At 43.2% G+C, this 25,019-nt stretch overlaps 1 protein-coding gene across 8 annotated transcripts in view; it reads right to left on the bottom strand.

Moving 5' to 3' along the window:
- si:ch211-272n13.3 (ankyrin repeat domain-containing protein 26) overlaps window positions 1-25,019 on the bottom strand; it is a 260,148-nt gene that overhangs the window by 105,770 nt on the left and 129,359 nt on the right. For 7 of the 8 annotated variants that reach the window (XR_010976854.1, XR_010976855.1, XM_068050522.1 and 4 more), the window contains 2 exons: window positions 21,722-21,922; window positions 7,535-7,562 (listed from right to left, as the gene is read on the bottom strand). Coding sequence is in view for 6 of the 8 variants with exons in the window: in XM_068050522.1 (XP_067906623.1) it covers window positions 7,535-7,562; window positions 21,722-21,922 (229 nt within the window). In the remaining 2 variants the exon portion in view is untranslated. The remainder of the gene's footprint in view (window positions 1-7,534; window positions 7,563-21,721; window positions 21,923-25,019) is intronic. The other variant, XM_068050525.1, reaches the window with a different exon arrangement.

The following is a 25,019-nucleotide window of genomic DNA, read 5'->3' as shown; positions in this document are numbered from 1 at the left end:
CTGACAGGTCCATGAAGCTGAGCCACTGTCTGGAGACCCTTTGTGCTGGGTAGCGCCTTCTTCGAGCATTTGATTGCCTTACTGCCCCTATGCGTCCTCGATGTGCGCATGTCAGCACAGTGGTATGCCGCTGGTGCTCCTCTGTCCATTCCCATGTGGGTGATGAAGTTCCTCTCTTTGCTGGGCACCCATCTCCCTTTGCAGCCTTCAACTTTCGACAGGTATCAACCCCTTGCCTTGCCTAGGCTCACTGCAGGGGTCCTGGTAGAAAATCTTCCAGTTACTGGCCTCTGCAGTAGTCCTCCCACACAGCAATCCTTTTACAGTACACTCCCTTCCAAAAGCAACCCTGAGCCTTCCTGCTTGAAAACTCTGCACAACTTAATGCCTCTCAGTTACAGGCAACAATCACCTCCTGCAGTGCTCTCGCCTCATTTGAGCTGCTGAAGCTCTGCCTGACCCATGCGCCTCTACAAAATGCAAATTGCTGTGCAAAATCACCGTTACTGACCCCCTTAACAGCCTCAGTTTGATGCCCGCTGCTGGTCAGTAGGCTCCTGTTCCCACTCCCCAGCCACCCCTGGGAAGCATGGCTTGCGGTGGGAAGATTATTCTTCTGGACCCCTCCTCCTACCCCAACCCCAACCCCATCTCCATGGGGCTGGGAAAATTCAGTCTGCTCGCTCAAGCTAGAGATTGGATTTGGAGTTGGGTTAGTCAGTGAACTGCCATTCCAACATGGCTCTCTTCAGCAGAGAAAGGGAAAGGGAGAAATGGAAAACCTAATGGAGAAAAACAATTCAATGGGTAAGATCTCATTGGTCAACAGTATCAAATCTGGGTGACTAACAGGAGAAATGTAGATCTTTCAAACAATACTGATCTGTAATTATTCTTAAAGGCATCAGCTTGAATCAGTGACAGCATTCTCACTGGAGTCAAAAGGTCGTGGGTTTATGCCCCACTCCAGGACTGGAGCACATAATTTAGGGTGACATTTCAGTACAGTACCGAACCAAGGTGCAATCTTTCAGATGAAAGTTTAAACCAAGATTCCACCTGCCAATTCAAATGGGCATAAAAGATTCCATGGCATGATGTGAAGAGGAGACTTTCTCTGGGCATACTTGCCAACATTCATCCCTCAACCAGCATCATCAAAAAAAGATGTCTTTTATCTCTGGGGAATTTATTCTGCCTATAAGTTTCAAAATGACTAATTAGTTATGAAGCACTTTGGAATGTTTTGAGAATATTAAAGCTGCTATATAAATAAAATTTCTTTCAACAAACAACAACTTGCATTTACAGAGCACCTTTAATGTAGTAAAATGTCCCAAGGCACTTCATATGAGCAAAATCAGACAAAAATTGACACTGACCCAAAGAAGGCTTAGTTAAAGTGGTAGGTTTTAAGCAGTGTTCTAAAGGAGGAGGCGAGAGATGGAGAGGTGAAGAACTTTGGGGAAGAAATTACAGAGCTTAGGGCCTAGACACATGGAGTATTCTGTACAGTTCTGGTCATCATATTATAAAAAGGATAAAGAGACACTGGAGAGGGTGCAAAAAACATTTACAAAGAGGACGCCAGAAATGCGAGGTTATACTAATCAGGAAAGGATGAATAGACTGGATCTCTTTTCTCTTCATAGAATCATATCATGATTACAGCACAGGCGGAGGCCATTCGGCCCTTCAGGTCCATGCTGGCACTCTGCAGGAGCATCTCAGCTAGTTCCACTCTCCTGCCCTTTCCCCACAGCTCTGCAATTTTTATCTCTTCAGATAATTATCCATTTCCCTTCTGAAAGCCACAACGGAATCTGCCTCCACCACACTCTCAGGCAGTAAATTCCAAATGACTGCGTAAAAAAAGTTTTTTCTCATCCCACCTTTGGTTCTTTTGCCATTCACCTTAAATTGGTGTCCTCTGGTTATTGACCCTTCCGCCCTTCTCCCTATCTACTCTGCCCAGACCCCTGATGATTTTGAGCACTTCTATCAAATTTCCTCTCAACCTTTTCTTCCAAGGAGAGCAATCCCAGCTTCTCCAATCTATCCAAGTAACTGAAGTCCCTCATTCCTGGAACCATTCTCGTAAATCTCTTCTGCAGACTCTCTACTGCTTTCACATCCTTACTAAAGTGTGGTGTCCAGAATTGAACACAATACTCCAGTTGAGGCCAAACCAGTGTTTAACAAAGGTTCACCATAACTTCCTTGTTTTTGTGCTCTATTGTTACAGCCCTCTGCTCATTTCTCCATGTCTTGCACTTTCCTCTTCGGTTGCTTGTAGCAGCCTCCCAATTTCAAGTTCTCTAACATCATCATTCTCTTTCTTCCTCTTGGTTTATATTCCTTGAATCTTCCTTCAATTACCTCCTTCAGCAAATTCTCATGTCTTAGAATATGGCCAATCCAACCTTGTTGCCTTTTCTTGATGATATTCACTAACGATTTATCCCCCCCCACCATCATAAGAACTTTGTAAATGCTCGTGTTCTCTCCAAGTGATCCACTCTATCCTTTGGCAGAACCATATTTCACAACTTTCTAGTGTTTGGCTTTTTCAAGGTCCATGTTTCAGCCCCGGACAATTGGACACTCCAAATCACAGTCTTGCTAATTATTTTCTTACTATCTCTATTCATTCCTATACTGAGAAATTCTTTATGTTTGGAGAATACATTCTTTGCCATTGTTATTCTAGCTCTGATTTCTTTAATGGCAGTAACCATTTTCTGACAAGATGCTTCTCAGGTAATTAAAATTTGGTACCTGTTCCAACTGTTGACCATTTATCTTGATCTCTGCTTTCCCACCATTATTTCTTCCAATCTTCAAAATTTTCATCTTTTTTACATGAATTTGCATTCCGTAACCTTTCAACACTTCGTTCATGCTATCCATTAGTATCCGCACATCTTCTGCTGTGCTAGTCACTAGGGCCTAGTTGTCTGCAAATCTCACCTTCACCCATTGACCTACTTAGACATCTTTCTATACTTCACCTAGTGCTTCTTTTATTATGGCTCTGCATAGATGTTAAAGCGCAATGGCGATAGTAGACAGCTTTGTCTCACTCCGCACACCATTACACCAGTTCAGTTTCACCAAATACTGTGCTGAATGTAGAAGTCTGTCTCATGTACAGAGCTACAATCATTATTTTATCTCTTCAGTCAGCACTGATCGCCTCCAGCACTTTCAACAGCTTTTGTCAGATCACTCGATCAAGAACTTTTTCATAATCCACAAAGCAGATGTACACTTTTTGCAGGTATTCTATACTTCTTTCATTTAACACTCATCACTGCTATAGCCTCTCTAGTTCCACAAGCCTTCCTAAAACTGAATTGATCAAAGCCAATGTTGATGTCTCGCTTTGCTTCCAATCTGTTTGCTAGGAACTTCAGCATTACCTTGGATGCAAGGTAATGTACTCCCTGCCTCATTTATAAAGCTCAGGATCCCATATGCCTTATTAACCACATTCTCAACCTGCCCTGCTATCTTCAACGATTCGTGCACATACACCTCCATGCACACTCCACTGGAGTGCTGACTTGAGTTGCAATAGAGTGCTACAGTGGAAGTTTGGTAAGTGAGGATAATTAAGGGTTGATTTTATCTTAAATCTAATCTGTCTTTTATTTATCAGATCAACTTAACAGTTGCTGTTAGGGTTGGGGAAGGTGAGTTTTAGACCAGCTTTAAACAGGGTTCACTTAGGCTCTGCTTGCAGCTGCACCTTGTTAATTAGAGGTTTACAAAGTTATGAGCGGCATGGACAGAGTGGATAGTCAGAAGCTTTTACCCAGGGTGGAAGAGTCAGTTACTAGGGGACATAGGTTTAAGGTGCGAGGGGCAAAGTTTAGAGGGGATGTGCGAGGCAAGTTCTTTACAAAGAGGGTGGTGAGTGCCTGGAACTTGCTGCCGGGGGAGGTGGTGGAAGCAGGTACGATAGCGACGTTTAAGAGACATCTTCACAAATACATGAATAGGATGGGAATAGAGGGATATGGTCCCCGGAAGTGCAGAAGGTTTTATTTTAGGCAGGCATCAAGATTGGCGCAGGCTTGGAGGGCCGAATGGCCTGTTCCTGTGCTGTACTGTTCTTTGTTCTTGTTCTTTGTCTCTCTCCTCTGCACCCATTTTAGAACTGTATCCGTTATTTTATATCGCCTCTCCTTGTTCTTCCAACCAAAATATATCATTTCACATTTCTCTGCATTAAATTTCATCAGCCATGTGTCCATAGCCTCTTAAAGTCCATCACTATCTGCCTCACAGCTCACAATACTTCAAGTTCTGGGTAACCTGCAAATTTTGAAATTGTGCCCTGCACACCCAAGTCTCGCTCATTAATATAGATCAAGAAAAGCAGTGGTCCTAGTTCTGACCCCTAGGAAGACCCAGAACACCTTCTTGCAGTCTGAAAAACCGTTTACCACAACTCTGCTTCCTGTCACTCAGCCAACTTTGTATCCATGCCCCCACTGTCCCTCTTATTCTATGGGCCTCAACTTTGCTGACATGCCTATTTTGTGGCACTTTATCAAACATCTTTTGGAAATCCATCTACCACATTACCAGCATCAACTCTCAGTTACCTCACCAAAAAGCTCAATCAAGTAAGTTAAACATGATTCACAAGGAGGAGGTGTTAGCAATTTTGGAAAGAGTGAAAATAGATAAGTCCCCTGGGCCAGATGGGATTTATCCTAGGATTCTCTGGGAAGCCAGGGAGGAGATTGCAGAGCCGTTGTTGTTAATCTTTATGTCGTCATTGTCGACAGGAGTAGTGCCGGAAGACTGGAGGATAGCAAATGTTGTCCCCTTGTTCAAGAAGGGGAGTAGAGACAGCCCTGGTAATTATAGACCTGTGAGCCTTACTTCGGTTGTGGGTAAAATGTTGGAAAGGGTTATAAGAGATAGGATTTATAATCATCTTGAAAAGAATAAGTTCATTTGTGATAGTCAGCACGGTTTTGTGAAAGGTAGGTCGTGCCTCACAAACCTTATTGAGTTTTTCGAGAAGGTGACCAAACAGGTGGATGAGGGTAAAGCCGTGGATGTGGTGTATATGGATTTCAGTAAGGCGTTTGATAAGGTTCCCCACGGTAGGCTATTGCAGAAAATACGGAAGTATGGGGTTGAAGGTGATTTAGAGCTTTGGATCAGAAATTGGCTAGCTGAAAGAAGACAGAGGGTGGTGGTTGATGGCAAATGTTCATCCTGGAGTTTAGTTACTAGTGGTGTACCGCAAGGTTCTGTTTTGGGGCCACTGCTGTTTGTCATTTTTATAAATGACCTGGATGAAGGTGTAGAAGGGTGGGTTAGTAAATTTGCGGATGACACGAAGGTCGGTGGAGTTGTGGATAGTGTCGAAGGGTGTTGTAGGGTACAGAGGGACATAGATAGGCTGCAGAGCTGGGCTGAGAGATGGCAAATGGAGTTTAATGCGGAGAAGTGTGATGTGATTCACTTTGGAAGGAGTAACAGCAATGCAGAGTACTGGGCTAATGGGAAGATTCTTGGTAGTGTAGATGAGCAGAGAGATCTTGGTGTCCAGGTACATAAATCCCTGAAAGTTGCTACCCAGGTTAATAGGGCTGTTAAGAAGGCATATGGTGTGTTAGCTTTTATTAGTAGGGGGATCGAGTTTCGGAGCCACGAGGTCATGATGCAGCTGTACAAAACTCTGGTGAGGCCGCACCTTGAGTATTGCGTGCAGTTCTGGTCACCGCATTATAGGAAGGATGTGGAAGCTTTGGAAAGGGTGCAGAGGAGATTTACTAGGATGTTGCCTGGTATGGAAGGAAGGTCTTACGAGGAAAGGCTGAGGGACTTGGGGTTGTTTTCGTTAGAGAGAAGGAGGAGGAGAGGTGACTTAATAGAGACATACAAGATAATCAGAGGGTTAGATAGGGTGGATAGTGAGAGTCTTTTTCCTCGGATGATGATGGCAAACATGAGGGGACGTAGCTTTAAGTTGAGGGGTGAAAGATATAGGACAGATGTCAGAGGTAGTTTCTTTACGCAGAGAGTAGTAGGGGCGTGGAATGCCCTGCCTGCAACAGTAGTAGACTCGCCAACTTTAAGGGCATCTAAGTGGTCATTGGATAGACATATGGATGAAAATGGAATAGTGTAGGTCAGATGATCGGCGCAACATCGAGGGCCGAAGGGCCTGTACTGCGCTGTAATGTTCTAATTCTAATAAAAAAATGATTTGTCTTTAACAAATCCGTGCTAGCTTTCCTTAATTAATCCATATTTGTCTAAGTAACTATTAATTTTGTCCCCAATTATCATTTCTAAAAGCTTTCCCACCACTGAGGTTAAACTGACTGGTCTATAGTTGCTGGGCTTATCCTTATCCTTTTTGAACAAGGGTGTAAACATTTATAATTCTCCAGTCCTCTGGCACCACACTGTATCTAAGGAAGAATGGAAGATGATGGCCAGTGCCTCCACCATTTCCATCCTTACTTCCTTCAGTATCCTTGGATGTGTCTTGATAAGAGAAGGTTGAGGAGGGAACAAATAGAGGTCTTTAAAATTTATGAAATGTTTAGATAGAGAAGACATAGAAAGAATCTTTCCACTTGTGGGGAAGAGCAAAACTAGGCATAATCAATATGATAGTAACCAAGAAATCAAGTAGGGAATTTAGGAGAAACTTCTTTAGTGGTGAGAATGTGGAACTCACTACCACAGGGAATGGTTGAGGTGATTGGTATGGAATCATTTAAGGGGAGGCTAGATAAACATGAGGGAGAAGGGAATAGAGGGTTATGCTGATGAGGAAGGATGGGAGGAGGCTCAAGTGAAGCATAAACACCAAATGGCTTGTTTTTGTGCTATGTATTCTATGCAATTCAGACACAGCCACCAATGGTAAGGTGAAAGTGAAGGATTCACAAGAGGCCAGATTTGGAGCAATGCAGAATTCTCAAAGGCTTGTAGGCCAGGAGGTGGTAATAGAGATATGGAGGGGCAAGGCCATGGAGAGATTTGAACAAAAGGATATTCTTCAAATATGTACAATTAAATGCTGCACCTTGTGTACCAATGCATTCAGTCTTTAACAATTTTAAATGCATTAGTTACTCAAGGCAACACATATGTGAGAGATGATTAGATCTATATCCAATAGAACATATGCTACGGAAGGAAGATTCAAAAGTGAAGATTTGAGTTAGAGTGCATTAACACATCAGCTTTAGTGTTTTAGCAAAGTTTCCACTTCACGGTGACATTAAAGTTGGAGTATCAATACGGAATCATATAAGCTATCTGACGCCCACTGGCAGTTAGAAATTGAAAGCCAAACTCCCAACTGGGAATTGCAAGCCTGAACTAGATTTCTGACTATAAGCTCTTCAAGCCCACTATAAACCAATTCACTCTCAATTCACTGTGTGAAGTTTAAATGCACACTTAATTAACTGCTGCATATGCAATTTGTGGTAAGTTTCTGCAAAGGCAAATTAAGTATATGCTTTGGTTTACAAGTTAGATAGATTACCTTTTTACTTCCAGATGACTTGAAAGGTCTGAAAAAAAATTGAAAAAACAATGAAATCATTAAAATTATGGATAACAAAGTTTAAATGTAAACTGTTTTGCCAAAAGGTACTGCAATTTATTTTGTTCATAATTTGGCGCACCATGTTAATAAGGTTACTTCTAATGTGCCAACCATGGCTCAATGGTAGCGTTCTCACCCGAGTAAGAAAGTTGTGGGTTAAAGTCCCATTCCAGAGACTTGAGACAAAAATCTAGGTTGTCTAACTACAAGTCTTTCTTTTTCTAAGGAAATTCAAACTATTTAAATAAAAGGACCCAAAATTCCTTTCTTTCTTGCATAGCAACTGTAAGAGGTGCCCTTACAAACCAATAGTAAACAGAAACACAAACAACTGAAATATGCAACTTCCGCAAATAAGATTTAATCAGTTTAATCAGTGGCAATGAAGTAGAATCAATCATTTATAATGCACCTTTTAACATATCACAGGCAACTATTAAGCTATGTAACCAGTATAAATCTTCCATTACATTGTTAATCCAGCTGTGCACAACTGTGTTAGAGAATGGCTCAAAGTCAATAATGAAAATCAACATTTTAGTGATGCTGCCTGACCTGCTGAGTATTTCCAGCATTTTCTGTTTTTATTTCAGATTTCCAGCATCTGTAGTGTTTTGCTTTTGTATTAATGCCTATATTAAGCATATGAGAAGAAACTACTGAAGTCACTATTAATCAGGACTTTGTCAAAATGGAAAGATATTGTGGCAAAAATCTAAGGCAACATGTGTCCTCAAAACCATATTTCTCATTACTTGCTGTCCCACCTCCAATAAGCCCTTCCCTTTCCAGGGGTCATAAATGCATTGTCCCAGATCTGTGCCTACCTTTCCCACAAGTCCCCTGTTTGATTTCCTCCAATCAGGTTTCTGCCCCTCCCAGATCACCAAAACAGCTCTTACCAAAGTCAACAATAACATTCTTTGTGACTCTGACCATCATGGTGTATTATTCTCTCCTCACTCTCCTCAATGTCACTGCATTTAAAAAAGTTGATCACATGATCCTTCTCTTAAGTCTCTCCTCCATGGTTCAGTCTTGTTTGGTTTCACTCTTGCTTAACAGACTGCCACCAAAACACTCATTTATATCTGGTCCATGTCTAGATTTGATTACTCCAATGCTCTACTGACCGGCCTCACACCCTCCAAACTTCAGCTCACCTAAAACATTGCTCCCCACATCATCTGCTACGTCACTTCACATTCAACTGTGACACAGTTTGTGCTGACCTCCATTGGTTCCACTTCCTTCAATGTCTCAAATTTTAAATCCATTATTAGGGATGTGATAACAGGGTAGTTAGAAAATCACAATATAATCAGGCAGAGTCAACATGGTTTTATGAAAGGGAAATCATGTTTGATAAATTTAGAAGAGTTTTTTGATGATGTAACTTGCAGGGTAGATAAAAGGGTGCAGTATATTTAGACTTTCAAAAAGCATTTGAAAAGGTGTCACACAAAGGTTGTTGCAAAAGATAAAGGCTCATGGGGTTGGGGGTAATATTTTAGCATAGATAGAGGATTGGGTAAAGGACAGAAAACAGAGTAGGAATAAATGGGACATTTTCAGATTGGCAGGTTTTTACTGGTAGGATGCTGCAAGGATCAGTGTTGGGGCCTCAGCTATTTAAATGCTGAGAAACTGTTAAATATTGGTGTTCAGAGGGATTTTGATGCCCTTGTACACCAAACACAAAATTAACATGCGGGTACAGCAAGCAATTAGGAAAATAAATGGTATGATGGCCTTTATTGCAAGGCAGCTGGAGTACAAGAGTAAGAATGCCTTGCTGCACCTGGAATACTGAGTACAGTTTTAAGGAAGGTTATACCTGCCCTCGAGGGGGTGCAGTAAAGGTTCACTAGATTGAATCCTGGGGTGAAAAGGGTGCCCTATGATGAGAAATTGAGTAGAATGGGCCTATACTCTCTGGAGTATAAAAGAATGAGAGGTGATCGCATTGAAATATAAAAGATTCCGAGAGGGTTTGACAAGTTTGAGGCAGAGAAGCTGTTTCCCCTGGCTGGAGAGTGTAGAACTAGGGGGCATAGTCTCAGGATAATGAATCAGCTATTTAGAACTTCGATGTGAAGAAATTTTTTCACTCCAGAGGATTGTGAATTTTGGATTCCCAGAGGGCTATGGATGCTCTAAGGGAAAGTGGAATTGAAGTCAAAGGTCAGCCATGATCTTACTGAACAGAGGAATAGGCTTGAGGGGCCGTATGCTGCTTTTACTGCTTATCTTATATATGTTCTTAAAATTAGTATTTTTCTATTTAAATATCTCCATGACTTTCCCGCCTCTCCCTATCATTAATCTCCACCAGCCTTTCAATTCCTCGCCCCTTCCATGTATGATGTAATCTTCTTGCGAATCCTCCTTTCTTCACCTCATCACTGGTGGCAGTTCTTTAGCCACCACAGTTTAGCTCTCTGGAATTACCTCCTTAAGCCCCTCTGCCTCCTCACCTTCCTCTCCTCCTTTAAGATAGTTCTCAAAGTGTGTTTGACTAAGCTTTTGGTCACGCTTCCTAATATCTCCTTTTTTGGCTTGGTGTCCATTTTCCTTATGCCTCTGAAGCAGCTTAGGAAGTTCTTCTATTTTAAAAGGTGCAATATAAATGTTGCCACTCTTCGTAATTTTATGCTTGGTATTGCACTCAATAGTACTTGCTATAATTCTTCTGTGCTTCATTTTTCTCTTCAATTATAAATAAATGTTGTAATTGTTGATAAAATTCTAGTTTGTTTGCTAATATCCACCTATTTGAACAGCTTCTTGTGGAATATACTGTTATACCAAGTTTCATCAGTAAATAGATTACTGGACATAGCACAGTTGCTAGTTCTGAGAGTAACATAACATGGCAAATTATTGAAAAAGTACACCTTCAGAATCAGAGTACAAAGTCCACTTACAAGAACTGCTGAAAAAATTATTGGGAAAAATGTTTTATAAAATACACAGTATTATAGCAATTAAGGAAAAGCGATAGTGTCAGGCTTTGACATTATGATGAAGTAATACAAGACAATAAGCATGTGATGGAAAGGTGTGCACAAAACAATGTTACTGACACAAGAAACAAAGAAAAATGGACCAAGTGAGGTTTTGAAAATAAAAATGTCTGAATCACACAAATTAGCTTATACATGCCATGATAGGAGACAGAACAGACTGCAGGAAGCAATTTTCATGGTCCTTTCCTTGTGCTAATCTTCGTTATGTTTAAAAGCAAATTGGTAAATAATTGGAGGGTTCTCATACCAGAAGTTCCAACACAATAAGGACACAATCACAGATCTGGAAAGTTTGGAAGGCATGTTTGGAAGTTAGAACAGAGCTGGATTTTAACTTCTGATCAGCCGGCAGTGGGATACCTGGCAGCATGTGGGGAACCTGGAAGTTTCAGAAGCATGTTTGCCAATGGCTTTTTAACTCAGTCACTGTATTTAGATTTGACTTTCAAGTTTCCTGAACAAGTGGAGCGAGGGGCAAGATGACAACCCTCATTAGTCAATGACATCTCAACTATTTAAAAGGACCCTGCTGGAGTGAAACTTGAAGCACTGTACAGGTGTTTAAACAGAGCAAGAACCTGCAGCAATGGACTCAACGTTGCAAGGCAGCACCATGCTTCACCAATACCTCCCTAGAGATGGCGCTGTGGGTTATAAGGGCCCACAGGGAGATTCTGTTACTGGCCAACAGGAGGAACAAGCCCGCCACAGAACAAAAAGGCATGGTTGGAAATCAGTGAGAAGGTCAGCAGCAGGAGTGTGGTGCCACATTCCTGGATACTATACTGAAAAATGTTCAATTATCTAATCAAGGCAGGAAAGCATGACACATTCAAGTATATCCTGATTTGCATCTTACCAAATCCCCTCAACTCTGCCTCTGACATTTACTCCTGTACATCATTCCTCAAAGCAACTTACCTTGCAAGTGCAACCATCCCTTCCTGTCTAGAGTCATATGGCATAGAAGCAGGCCCTTCAGCCATCGTGTCTGTGCGGACCATCAAGCACCTAACTATTCTAATCCCATTTTCCAGCACTTGGCCCATAGCCTTGTATACTATGGCGTTTCAAGTGCTCATCTAAATACTTCTTAAAAGTCGTGAGGGTTCCTGCCTCTACCACCTCTTCAGGCAGTGCGTTCCAGATTCCAACCACTCTCTGAGTGAAAAAGTACTTCCTCAAATCCTCTCTAAACCTCCTGCCTTAAATCTGTGCCCCTGGTTATTGACCTCTCTGCTAAGGGAAAAAGTTTCTTCCTATCAATGCCCCATAATTTTGTATACCCCAATCAGGTTCCCCCCTCAGCCTTCTCTGCTCTAAGGAAAACAACCCGTCTTTTCAGTCTCTCTTCATAGCTGAAATGCTCCAGCCCAGGCAACATCCTGGTGAATCTCCTTGCACCCTCTCCAGTGCAATCACATCCTTCCTATAGTGTGACGAGCAGAACTGTACACAGTACTCCAGCTGTGGCCTAACTAGCGTTTTATACAGCTCCACCATAACCTCACTGCTCTTACATTCTACGCCTCGGCTAATAAAGGCAAGTATCCCATATGCCTTCCTAACCGCCTATCTACCTGTGCTGCTTCCTTCAGTGATCAATGGACAAGTACACCAAGGTCCCTCTGACACTATGTACTACCATCCATTGTATATTCCCTTGCCTTGTTAGTCCTCCCAAAATGCATCACCTCACACTTCTCAGGATTAAATTCCATTTGCCACTGCTCCAGCCATCTATATCGTCCTGTAATCTAAGGCTTTCCTCCTCACTATTTACGACACCACCAATTTTTGTGTCATCTGCGAACTTACCTATATTCACATCTAAATCATTAATGTGCACTACAAACAGCAAGGGTCCCAGCACCAATCCCTGCAGTACACCAGTGGTCACAGGCTTCCACTTGCAAAAACAACCCTTGACCATCACCCTCTGCCTCTTGCCACGAAGCCAATTTTGGATCCAATTTGCCAAATTGCCCTGAATCCCATAGGCTCTTACCTTCTCAACCAATCTCCCATGCAGGACCTTATTCAAAGCCTTACTGAAGTCCATGTAGACTACATTAGCTGCTTTACCCTCATCTACACATCTAGTCACTGCCTCAAAAAATTCGATCAAGTTCATTAGAAACGATCTCCCTCTGACAAAGCCATGCTGACTATCCCTAATTAATCCCTGCCTCTTCAAGTGGAGATTAATCCTGTCTCAGAAGTTTTTCCAATAGTTTCCCAACCACTGATGTTAGACTCACCGGCCTGTAATTACCTGGTTTATCCCTGCTACCCTTCTTGAATAATGGTACCACATTCGCTGCCCTCCAATCCTCTGGTACCTCTCCTGTGGCCAGAGGGGATTTGAAAATTTGTGTCATAGCCCCTGCTATCTCCTCCCTTGCCTCACATAACAGCCTGGGATACATCTCATCTGGGCCTGGGGATTTATCCATTTTTAAGCCCGCTAAACAGCTAATACTTCTTCCCTTTCAATGCTAATATGTTCAAGTATATCACAATCCCCCTCCCTGATCTCTACACCTACATCGTCCTTCTCCATAGTGAACACAGATGAAAAGTAATTATTTAAAACCTCACCTGTGTCCTCCGGTTCCACACACAGATTGCCACTTTGGTCCCTAATGGGCCCCACCTTTTTCCTGGTTATGCTCTTGCCCTTAATATACTGATAAAGCGCCTTAGGATTTTCTTTTATCTTGCCCGCCAGTGCTTTTTCATGTCCCCTCTTTGCTCTCCTAATTACTTTTTTAAGCAGCCCCCCCTACACTTTCTATACTCCTCTAGTGCCTCCTCACATCTCCATCTGACCATTCACCACTGAATCTCATCCTAATGCAATGCCACACATATTCCTCATAGTGATCCTCCACAAATGTTGTCCATCCATCCACTCAAAGTATTCTATTATTCTCACTCATAGGTCTCTTCTCTCCCTCCTTGTTGGGGGACTGGGGGGGGGGGAAGGGGGGGGGGGGAAGGGGGGGGGGCACAGAACACGAAGGAGAGGCAGAGAGCAGGAGGTGGTCCTACAGCTATCTCCATACTGACAGTTGCACAGCAGGCAGCGCTGGAGATAAGTGAAGTCTCGGCATACCTAGCCATTAGAGATGGGGTCTCCCAGCTACCTGGTAACATAATTAAATATCTCACAACCACGTAGCACACAACACTCACTCAAGTTAACTTGATATCAGCAGCCAATGATAAATGATAACGCACACAATGATGACTTAGAACCTTCTTACCTTGACAATTCCAATTTATGTCTTTCATCTCACACAGGCCCCACATGTGGTGGTACAGAATGAGGACAAAGACTCCACAGAGGGGATCACGCATACGGAGGATGCACCATCACAGGCCTCACGCACACCATTCACAAGCTCAGATACACACACCTCTCACACATCACAAGTGAGCAAGATTTGGTGGTAGAGACAGACAGCGGTGGAGAGTCCCAACTGGAAGGTGCGGGATGCAGAAGCTGAGCCTCGGGCACTGTTGATGAAGAGGACAATTCTGGAGCAGCAGCAGTAAATGCAGGAGGTGCGGTCAGCCTTCCTGGCTGCATTGCACATAATTGGAGAGAGATTGGAAGAATAATCTCTAACATGTGTTCCATGATGTCTCAGGCCTTTGCACTGATGTTTATGTCCATGGAAAGAGTGGACAACTGCATGAAGCATCAGACGAGACAGCTGACTGAGTGCATGCTGGCCCTCTTCAATGGTCTCTACACTCAGAATGTCACCAATACAAACTAAATTTGCAGTCATAGTGGGGAGGATGAGTTCATAGAATGCATACAAGATAATTTTCTAGATCAGGCTTCGATAAGTTAGACAAGGAAAAACTGTTCTCATTAACTTATGGTACAAGGACTAGGGGAAACAGATTGAAGGTTTTGGGCAAGAGAAGCAGGGGGAATGTGAGGAAGAATGGTTTTTACGCAGCAAGTGGTAATGACCTGGAACTCGCTGCCCACAAGGATGGTGGAAGTGGAGACAATCAGTGATTTCAGAAGGAAATTGGATGGGCACTTGAAGGAAATAAACTTGCAGAGCTATGGGGATTGAGTGGGGGAGTGGGACTTCCTAGATTGCTCTGCTGAGACTCGGTGGGCTGAATGGCCTTTTTCTACGCTGTAAATGACTCTATGATTCAGTATATTGTGGAACCAGATAGGGAACAGGCTATTATGGATCTAGCAATGAGAAAGTGTTAACTAATAACTTTGCAGTAAAGGGCCTCTAGGTAAGAATGACCAAATGATAGAATTTGATGTTGAGTTTGAAAATGATATCGTTCAGTCCGAAACTAGGGTCCTAAAACTAAACAAATCAAACTGCGTAAATATGAGGGGTGAGTTGGCCAAGATGGATTGGGAAACCACATTAAAAGATATGACAGTAGACAAGCAAAGGCTAACATTTAAAATAGTAATGCATAGTTTGCAACAAATATACATCCCTTTAAGGCACAAAAACCCCACAGAAAAAAGTCATCCAACCGTGACTAACAAGAGAAGTTAACGATAGTATTAGATCAAAGGAAGAGGCTTATAGTGTTGCCAAAAAGAGTAGTAAGCCTGAGGATCAGAAGGATTTCAGAATTCAGTAAAGGAGGACCAAGAAATTAATAAGGAAAGAGAAAAGAGAATATGAGAGTAGACTAAGAGACATAAAAACAGATTGTAAATGTTTCTATAGAAATGTAAATAAGAAGGAATTAGTGAGAGCAAATGTGGGTGCAATAGAGGCGGAGACAGGTAAAATTATAATGGGGAATAAGGAAATGGCAGAGACATTAAACAAATATTTCGTATCTGCCTGCACAGTAGAAGACACAAAAAACATTCCGGAAATAATGGGGAACCAAGGGTCTAGCGAGATTGAGGAACTTAAAGAAATCAATATAAGTAAAGAAATAGTTCTGGGGAAATTAATGGACTAAGTGGTGACAAATCCCTGGACCAGATGACCTGTGTCCTAGAGTTTTAAAAGAGGTAGCTGCAGAGATAGTGAATGCATTGGTTTTGATCTTCCAGAATTCCTTGGATTCTAGAACTATTCCCAAAGATTGGAAGGTAGCAAACATAACCCCGCTACTTAAGATAGGGGGAAGAGAGAAAATAAGGAACTATACGCCAGTTAGCAGACCATCAGCAGTAGGCAAAATGCTAGAATCAATTACTAGGGCCATGGTAACATGGCACTTGGAACATTATATGACTAAAAACTGTCAATATGAATGTATGAAAGCGAAATCGTGTTTGACAAATCTGTTAGTTTTTTTGAAAATGTAACCAACGTACTCTCTAATTATTTTTTGTAGTGCACGGGTGACTCGTTTAAGTAAATGGTTTCTTCAAAATTTTGCGTGGCCGCGGATATGTATTAACTTAAAAAGGCAGATGTGTGTTTGAACATTTGGGTTGCTGCTCGGCCGCACAACTTGGAGGCAACATTGCACGTAATTAGTAGGACTGATAAGGGGCAACCAGTGGATGTAATGGCATGACAATAGGCACCGTTTCAAAAAGGAACGGGTTCACAGCAATGAGATCATAATCATACTGGTCCTTCAGCATCCCATGCAGTTCACTAGTTAACTGAGCAGCTGTCCATTATTGCTATTTTATGAACTAGAGGAATGCCTTGTGGCAATGTACCAAAGGAATCTGAAAAATGTACCCCGACAACACTTGTGCTGAAAGCGATAGAAGTAATTCACTCCCACCATATCTTGCAGCTTACTTTCTTGTTCATACAGTAAAGCATCAGTTATACAAAAACAAGTCCAATACATGCAATTCTCCACAACAGAAAATGAGAAAGTAAAACAAGTAACAGTTGTGTTTGTAAATCCTTCCAATAGAAAAACAATAGTGTCCTGTTGCAAAGTTCATCAGACTTGACAATTAAAAAACATCTGCAACTGTCTCCTTGGTTGCATCAGGCTAGCCTGCTGCTGTTCTGCTGGTCTTTATGCCATGCAGCTTTTCCTTAATCAAGCTAATTGCAAGACCTCTGTTCATGGCAATACTGTGCAGCATGTCGTGTAGCAATATACTTTTGACAACCTTTTTGCCAGATTATTCCAAACCAGTCCAAGCATCTGATGCCTTACTTTAGCATCCTAAATGTCTGCTGAACAGCAGCTTTGGTTCACTTCAGTGCATCTATTTAGCTATTCTTTCCTAGGATGCCAAGTTTGTCATCAATTGCAGTTACAAAATATAGGCCACGTTCCCAAGGAACTAATTGCCAACCATCTTTATTCAAAAGGATAATGTCCCATTAGATTGCCTTAAAATGAAATCATGCAAAGTTCCTGGGAAGTGCATTAGCACGCATTAAATTTAAGCCCATGGGATTAAAGGAGCAGTGGCAGAATGGATTCACAATTGGCTTGGAGACAGAAAACAGAAAGTAGTGATGAACAGGTGATTTTCAAACTGGAGGGAAGTATACACTGGTGTCTTGCAGGGGTTTGATATTAGGACCACTATTCTTTTTACAATATATACTAAATAGTACAATTTCAAATTAGACTTCAGGAGGACATAAACAGACTGATTAAATGGGCAGAGACATGGCAGATGAAATTTAATGCAGGTAAGTATGAAGTAATGCATTTTGGGTGGAAGAATGAGGGGAGGTATTATAAACTAAAATGTTACACTTTTAAACAGGATGCAGAGCCTTAGGGTTTCACATACACACATCTGAAAAACATACAAGATCCTTGATAAACAGCAGCTTAGAGTACAAAAGCAAGGAAGTTATGTCACACCTTACAAAACATTGGTCAGGCTGAATTTAATGAGCCCATCATTGGTCCCGGTGGCAGGCCCGGAAAAAGGCACCATTACTGTTCATTACGCGGGCGTCTGCCCCACTGTGATTACATGACGGGCAGCCATTTTGAATAGGGGAAGTGCGGTTCCCCCCCCCAATCACATGTCGGAGGCAGGAGGCGAGTTGGTGATTGTAGCCTGAGATGACTCCAGCCTGGGTGCCTTATAGCACTCAGATGCCGGCGCCATATTTAAAGGTCTGCCAGCTCTGCATTCACTCCTGCCTTAGACTCATTTACAGCTTTGTGCAGCCTAAAACTCTGCCTGACTGGTTCCTGTACCCCATCACGCACCCACCCCCCCCGCCCCACCCTGAGGAGGGCAGAAGATGATGACCAAGGCAAGCCACAGGGTGGCCCCATGGTTCAGTGATGCCTCCCTGCAGATTTTCATTCAAACTGCAAGGGAGAGGTGGGAGTTTCTCCTTCTTCACGATGGCAAGAAGAAATCCTCCCAACTGGACCAAGAAAGCCTGGGTGGGGATCGCACAGGAGGTTAGCAGCCGTGGAGTCACCCAATGCAACTGGGCCCAGTGCAGGAAAGGGTCAATAACCTCCTGCGTTCTGCCAAGGTGAATGCTCCATTCCAAGAACCTTTTTGAGGATTGCATGTGACTACGCAGGAGGTTGCACGACATGGGAAGGGTAGCAATGCAGCAGCGTTGGCTGAGGGGCTAGGGTTTCATCTCACCCTGACAGGTGCATGGCTGCATCTTGGCCACAGGCCACCTTCCTTCATAGCTCACCCCTCCCTTAATTCCCGAGTGTCAGCATGAGATACATTAGATCCCCCGTAGAGGATGAGGGGCTGACATGAGTAGAACTACCAAGTTGATCTGTCTGCCATTTTTTACGATCTCCATCCTTCCTCTTACAGGAGGAGAGGGCCCATTGTAGGAGAGACACGGCCCGGACTGGAAGAGGATTCCCAGATCTGTGTCCACTCACCTCGTCTGAGGAAGAGGCATTGGAGCTGCTGGGCACCCAGGGTGGCCACGCTTTATCGGATGGGAGATTGGAGCCACTGCACAAGAGAGTGAGGATACCTTCCGTTGGCATGCACATTAATGTTGGAGATCCACATCATGCATGGTTGGCATCAGGAGATCTGCACGTTTGTGTTCTCTCATACAGGTAGCCGTTCGCAGCGGTCTGCAGGCACAGGGGGACAGTCGTCCACCTCTGAGACGGAGGACCATTTAGGGGATGCAACGTCCCATAACTCTCTTGCACCCTCCACCAGTGCAGCTACTTTCACCTCGGCATTAGAATCAGGATCACAAGCTGGTGAGAGCACCATACACGTGCCCGTGCCGCTGGCTAAGGCTGAGACAGCTGAGGTCGCCGACAGTCAGAGGACTATGGGTGGCTAGTCCCATGCTGAGCCCAAGGATGACATGCCTCTGGTTTTGACAACAAATGGCATGCTGGAGTTGCAGAGAAAGCTAAGGCAACATCAGGTCGACGTGCCAGAGATCATGCCCAGCCATGAGCACACGATGGAGGAGTCCATCCATTCCATGACTGCTGTCATGTCTCAGGTCTATGAGCATATGGCTCCCTCCATCGAGAGGTTGACGACCTTCATGGAGAGCCTGATCCACACAGATGTGCGCAGATCTTCACACCATCGCCTTGGCCATGAGCTCAATGCAGCAGTGGCAAGGTGAGAGAAGGAACAGGAGCCTGGAGACTTCGCCTGCTCCTTCTCTGGTGAGCAGGGAGGCTCAAGAAAGCCTTCAAAGGAGGGAGGAGAGGCTGCCATCCATACCTGGGGGCTCCCCTCAGGGCACTCTGAGTGTGGCCACCGGCTCCTCAGCCCCTCCGCCAGTGAACCAAGCTCCAGCAGCTGTGACGCTTGAGGAGAGACCTGCACCAGTCCAGGAGACCCAGAGGCAGCCGGGGTCTTCCGGGCCTTAGGTAGCCAAAGGATACCCATGAAAGTCATCACAGGCCAAGGGGCAACTTCATCAGCAGACTGCCTCCAGCCCCAGCTGCTGCCGCAGAGATCAGACAGCATAGGAGCACTCGCAAATGTATTAAGACCATCTAACCACACTATGGGTCTCACGGGTGTAATATCCTGTGTTCAAAGTATTAGGCATCACTGTCTGAAAGCCAGGTGCCATTAAGCCTCAATTGTGAGTTGCTGAGCTCCCCCTTCCCCTTCGGGCTATGCCAATGTGACAACTGCGCTCATTAACATGCCAATGTGTATGAGAGCCCTCATTAACATATGGTCTCCCATGGTCACTAGCGTGCAGTGCAGCCACTCGCAAGACGGGGACCACTAATGGGACGGAGCCTTTATTTCACTCTCTCTGAATCAGGGTGGCTGTAAACGTGTCTCTTGCCTCCTTCGCGCTTTGCTCAACCCCTCTGGCCCCCTGCCTAGTCACCTGAGGATGTGACAATTCTGTCAACAGAGTCGCTCATGGTCCTCAGAGCCCAACCATGATGATGGCCCACCATTTGTTCCAGCAGTGTGAGAAAACAGAACTATCACATAGTAGTTTTCCAACCCTATACTTACACTCCCCACATCCCCAAACCTACAGAGCCCCCGGGACCCAGGGCCCCCTTGCAAAGCCTCCAGGACCACGGACCCCCTTGAAAAACATGCAGCAACACAGTCACACAGTGGCCTCCAAACCCCCCCTCTTGCCCTTTTCAGCAATGCTCAAAGCTGTCGACCCGTTGCGGCAACGTGGCCTCTTGCTTCAGTGCCAATTTTTACCAGTCGTGAATCCAGAGGCACATGAGTGCCACCTGCCGTTCACAGAAAAACACTCACTGATCATTAAATCGCTTTGAATTATATGTTAATTCATTTAAATTGGCATTTCCGCAATTTAAAACAGGTTCCCGTTGCATTGCGGCGGCAATGCCGCCATTGTGCTTGCTGGCACTGAAAGTTCAGATCCAACGTCATGCCGGATTTCCAGGTGCACAGTTGCATTGCGATTCTCTGTTCCCCCACGCCACCATACCTGCCTTGAAGGCCGTGTTAAATGCAGGCCATTGTGTGCAATTCTGAGCACCAAACTTTAGGAAACTGTTTCCTCAGGCAAGTCAAGAACTAGAGGACAGATTTAAGATAACTGGCAAATGAATCTGAGGGAAAGTGGGCAGAAATTTTCTTTATGCTGCGAGTTATAATAACTTGGAAGTTACTGCCTGAATGAGTGGTGGAAACTGGTTCAATAGGGAATTGGATAACTTTTTAGAAGAAAACATCACAGAGCTTGGGGAAACAGGAGGAGAGTGGGGTTAATTGGACTAACTTCAAAGAGCATGCACAGGTATGATTACTTGAAATGGCTGTATCATTTGATGATTCTATGATTTGTTTCTGTTGGGGGCAAAGGGACCATCTCTTGCGACATGCTCTGTGCTATAAAATTATAGTGATGACCTTTAAAGCTACTGGTAATCCAGGGGGATGGTTGACAGACCCTGCAGGTCATATGTGTAGGTGACACACTTCAGTCCTTAACTCCCTGCTGAGCCTGTTTAAATGAAGGAAGCAAACTCTGGTGGGTAAATCCCCTGCCCAGAGTACTCCCTGGTGTTGTTACTTGTAAGCTATTATGGCGTTGGCAGCCCCAGGCTGCCCTCTTGCTCCATGGAAATAAACCTATCAATGACCACTGCATCTATGTCATAGTGTAGAAAATGGCTTTGTGTCATGCACTTCTATAACAGTTTTGCTGATAGCTCAAGATCTTCCCTGATTAAAACAGGTCTGAAATTTTGCGAAGCACTGTGTAATTGTTTTTGTTATTAGTTTTGTGGGATTGCTGGTTAGGCCAGCATTTGTTGCCCATCGCTAATTGTCCTTGAACTGAGTGGCTTGCTAGGCCATTTCAGAGGGCATTTTTTTTTTGAGAGAGTCAACCACATTGCTGTGGATCTGGAATCACATGTAGGCCAGACCAGGTAAGGATGGCAGATTTCCTTCCCTATGTATGAGGTTCCGCGATTAGAAATTAACAGTAAGCACAAGAAAGTTTTTTTTCTCAGCCATTCTCTTTTGAAGAGATAGGAATCTTCTGACATGTGGTAAACATGGACAAAGATTTTAGCAGAAGTTCTACCAGTTTTTTTTTTTTATTTATGCCTATTTCTTTGTCAAAATTAGCAAAAATAAGAATTTCAGCCCCAGAATGTCCTGCTTGTGAATATCAACATTTAGAATATAAACATTAAGTACCTCACTTCAGCTTGAGACATCTCACTTGTAGTACTGTCATCAAAGGCAGATAAGGCATCCCCATTCATTGTAGATATCTGTTGTAGTCTGACCAGTCTCTCAATGTTTTTCAACTCAATGTTTTTCAACTCTTGATCAGCTTGCTTTGGCTGATTACGTTGATCACTTTCATAATTCTCCTCATCTGAGCCCAAGACAGTCCTTTAAATAAAAATGTTTAACTCGTATATATACTCAAATGGATCTCCCATGATATTGCTCATGGCTTAATATGGATCAGGCCAACAGGTGTAGCTTGTACTTAAAAGTTTGCACACATTTCAAGTAGTCTATTAATGCCCCAACAGCCTGACATTCTTGGGTAGGTAATGTTACTTGAATAATAATTAAATGATTATTTGAAACATTATATTGGATTAAAATAAAACGGTTAAAACAGTAAATCAACCTCAAAAATGCATCAAGGCTATGCAGATTTAATGTTTTGTAAATAAAAAAAATGTAAAAGCACTAAATAAAGACTAAAATGAACCGTGAATTATTTATTAATTGCTATATTTCTCTTCCTAATATTTGTTAGTTTAACAGTCCAATTAAATCTTGATCTTTTCTGATCAGGGAAGTTGAGCAAAGTTGATAAAAAATCTAAGTATGAACATATAAAAATAGCATTGCTCTCTGAAATATATAATCTGTAGAAAATGCCATGAAGCGTAGGAGTGTGAATAGATATTGTAATCATTGCTAATTGAAGTAGGTGCACTCCCAGATATAAGTGGTCAACGAGGCCTGACAGGATCACGCAGCACGGGTGGAGGGCTTGAAAAGAAGAGAGGAGCTTTCAAGACAGTTGGAAGATGGGATGGGTACACTTTTGACAATTTATGTGAACGTCTCAATATTTTTGCACATTATGTTACTGAGGCGAGTAGGTAACTGTCATGGCAGCAGCACCTTGGAGATTCCCCCCCCCCACCCACATACAATTATGCAGGTTTCTTTGCTACAATTTTTCAGGAAGAATTCATTATGGGGGAATTTATTACTTATAGGGGGAAGAGACGGGAGTGGGAGCAGACAACCAATTAAAAGCAGAAAAACACAGAAAACAATTTAAAAGATCAGAAAGGGAGTGTATACATAGTTAATAAAGCGTAAAACTGGCACACGTTCAAAACAGATACCACATTCAACACATATTCCAGATGTTAGAAAAGTTCTTAGATAGATGGCCAGAGACATACACACTCCCAGAAATACAGACACTTACAGACACACAAATCCTGACAAACAAACCTACCACAACTTTCTGATTATTTGCAGGAATACATTTAGTAAGACTATATTAAAGGTTACTGCTGTTGATATAGGAGTTGATATTTGGAAAACTTAACCCTTCGATTGCCAGCAGGTCCAGAAAAGTTTTGTTTTTTATGTTAAGCCATTTGCTAGGTTTTTGGTTCACTCACTGTGATGCTGAAACAACACTATTACTATTAGTAAGCTCCTGAAATGGCAAGAAAAACTTTTTTTTTTTTATTTGTTTGGGAACGTGGACGTCACTGGCTAGGCCAGCATTTATTGCCCATCCCTAAATGCCCTTGAGAAGGTGGTGCTGAGCTGCCTTCTTGAACGCTGCAGTCCTTGGCGTGTAGGTACACCAACAGTGCTGTTAGAAAGGGAGTTCCAGGATTTTGACCCAGCGACAGTGAAGGAATGGTGATGTAGTTCCAAGTCAGGATGGTGTGTGGCTTGGAGGAGAACTTACAGGTGGTGGTGTTCCCATGCATCTGCTGCCCTCGTCCTTCTAGGTGGTAGAGGTCATGGGTTTGGAAGGTGCTGTTGCAGGAGTCTTGGTGAGTTGCTGCAGTGCATCTTGTAGATGGTACGCACTGCTGCCACTGTGCGTCGGTGGTGGTGGAAGTGAATGTTTAAAGTGGTGGATGGGGTGCCAATCAAGCGGGCTGCCTTGTCCTGGATGGTGTCGAGCTTCTTGAGTGTTGTTGGAGCTGCACCCATCCAGACAAATGGACAGTATTCCATCACACTCCTGACTTGTGCCTTGTAGATGGTGGACAGGCTTTGGGGAGTCAGGAGGTGAGTTACTCACCACAGAAATCCCAGCCTCAAACCTGCTCTTGTAGCCACAGCATTTATGTGGCAGGTCCAGTTCAGTTTCTGGTCAATGGTGACCCCCAGAATGTTGATAGTGGGGGATTCAGCGATGACAATGCCATTGAACGTCAAGGGGAGATGGTTAGATTCTCTCCTGTTCGAGATGGTCATTGCCCGGCACTTGTGTGGCGCGAATGTTACTTGCCACTTATCAGTCCATGCCTGAATGTTGTCCAGGTCTTGCTGCATATGGACACGGACTGCTTCAGTATCTGAGGGGTCACGAATGGTGCTGAACATTGTGCAATCATCAACCTATATCCCCACTTCTGATCTTTAATATTAATATAACTGCAATATTAATCTGAAACAACTCTTATTAAGCGCTTAAAATAAATTTTTTTTTTTAAGAGGGATGCTGATTAATGCAGTGAGTTCAACATTGGTTCAAACCAGCCCATACTCATGGGATGAAAGCCTCCTCTATCTACTGGTGGTAAGGCAAATATGTAAACCAAGTTTGGGCAGTCTCAGTTCAGGTCTGAGAGGGAATGGGCTTACACCATAAATGTGTCAGAATACACCTAAAGTATTAACTTCTCTCTTGCCTCCACAGACACTGACTGACCTGCTGTGTTTCCAGTATCTTCTGTTTTACAAAACTGCTTCTAAACTTGGCACTATCTGGCCAACTCAAGCTACAGGAAGGCTCGTGCAAGAAATGCAAAAGTCTCACTAGTGCAGTAGTATTGGGGGTTGAGGCATATTAGGGTAGTGTAGAGGGACTCTACTCTGCACCTTGCTGTGGTATACCTGATCTGAGAGTACTTGACCCTGACACTGGTTTCTAACAGGCAAGAGTTCTATTCTCCAACATAAACAAACCTCACCTTGCTGAGCACAAAAATATTTTTTTTTTTACAAAATAAACATTAATTCTGTTCATATTATTATAGCACAATCCAATTTTCTTTCTCACCGTGTCCAGTTTTATATTTTTCCCTTACATCTCATTTCTACACATTACGATTTTTCTAATAAAACACAAACTTTGGGATCTATTTATTTCAGCTTCCTATCAGTGGCCACTGTCCAGATTTAAAAGCCAGTCTTTTATGACTTGAAAGTACAAAATGCAAAGATGGGCCTGGCCATATCATAGACATGACCTTATCAAACATGT

Source organism: Heterodontus francisci, chromosome 18, assembly GCF_036365525.1.
Source record: "Heterodontus francisci isolate sHetFra1 chromosome 18, sHetFra1.hap1, whole genome shotgun sequence".
In the NCBI taxonomy this organism is placed as follows: domain Eukaryota; kingdom Metazoa; phylum Chordata; class Chondrichthyes; order Heterodontiformes; family Heterodontidae; genus Heterodontus; species Heterodontus francisci.
The sequence above is the reverse complement of the archived record's forward strand: the minus strand, read 5'-3'. Positions and strand labels throughout refer to the sequence as shown.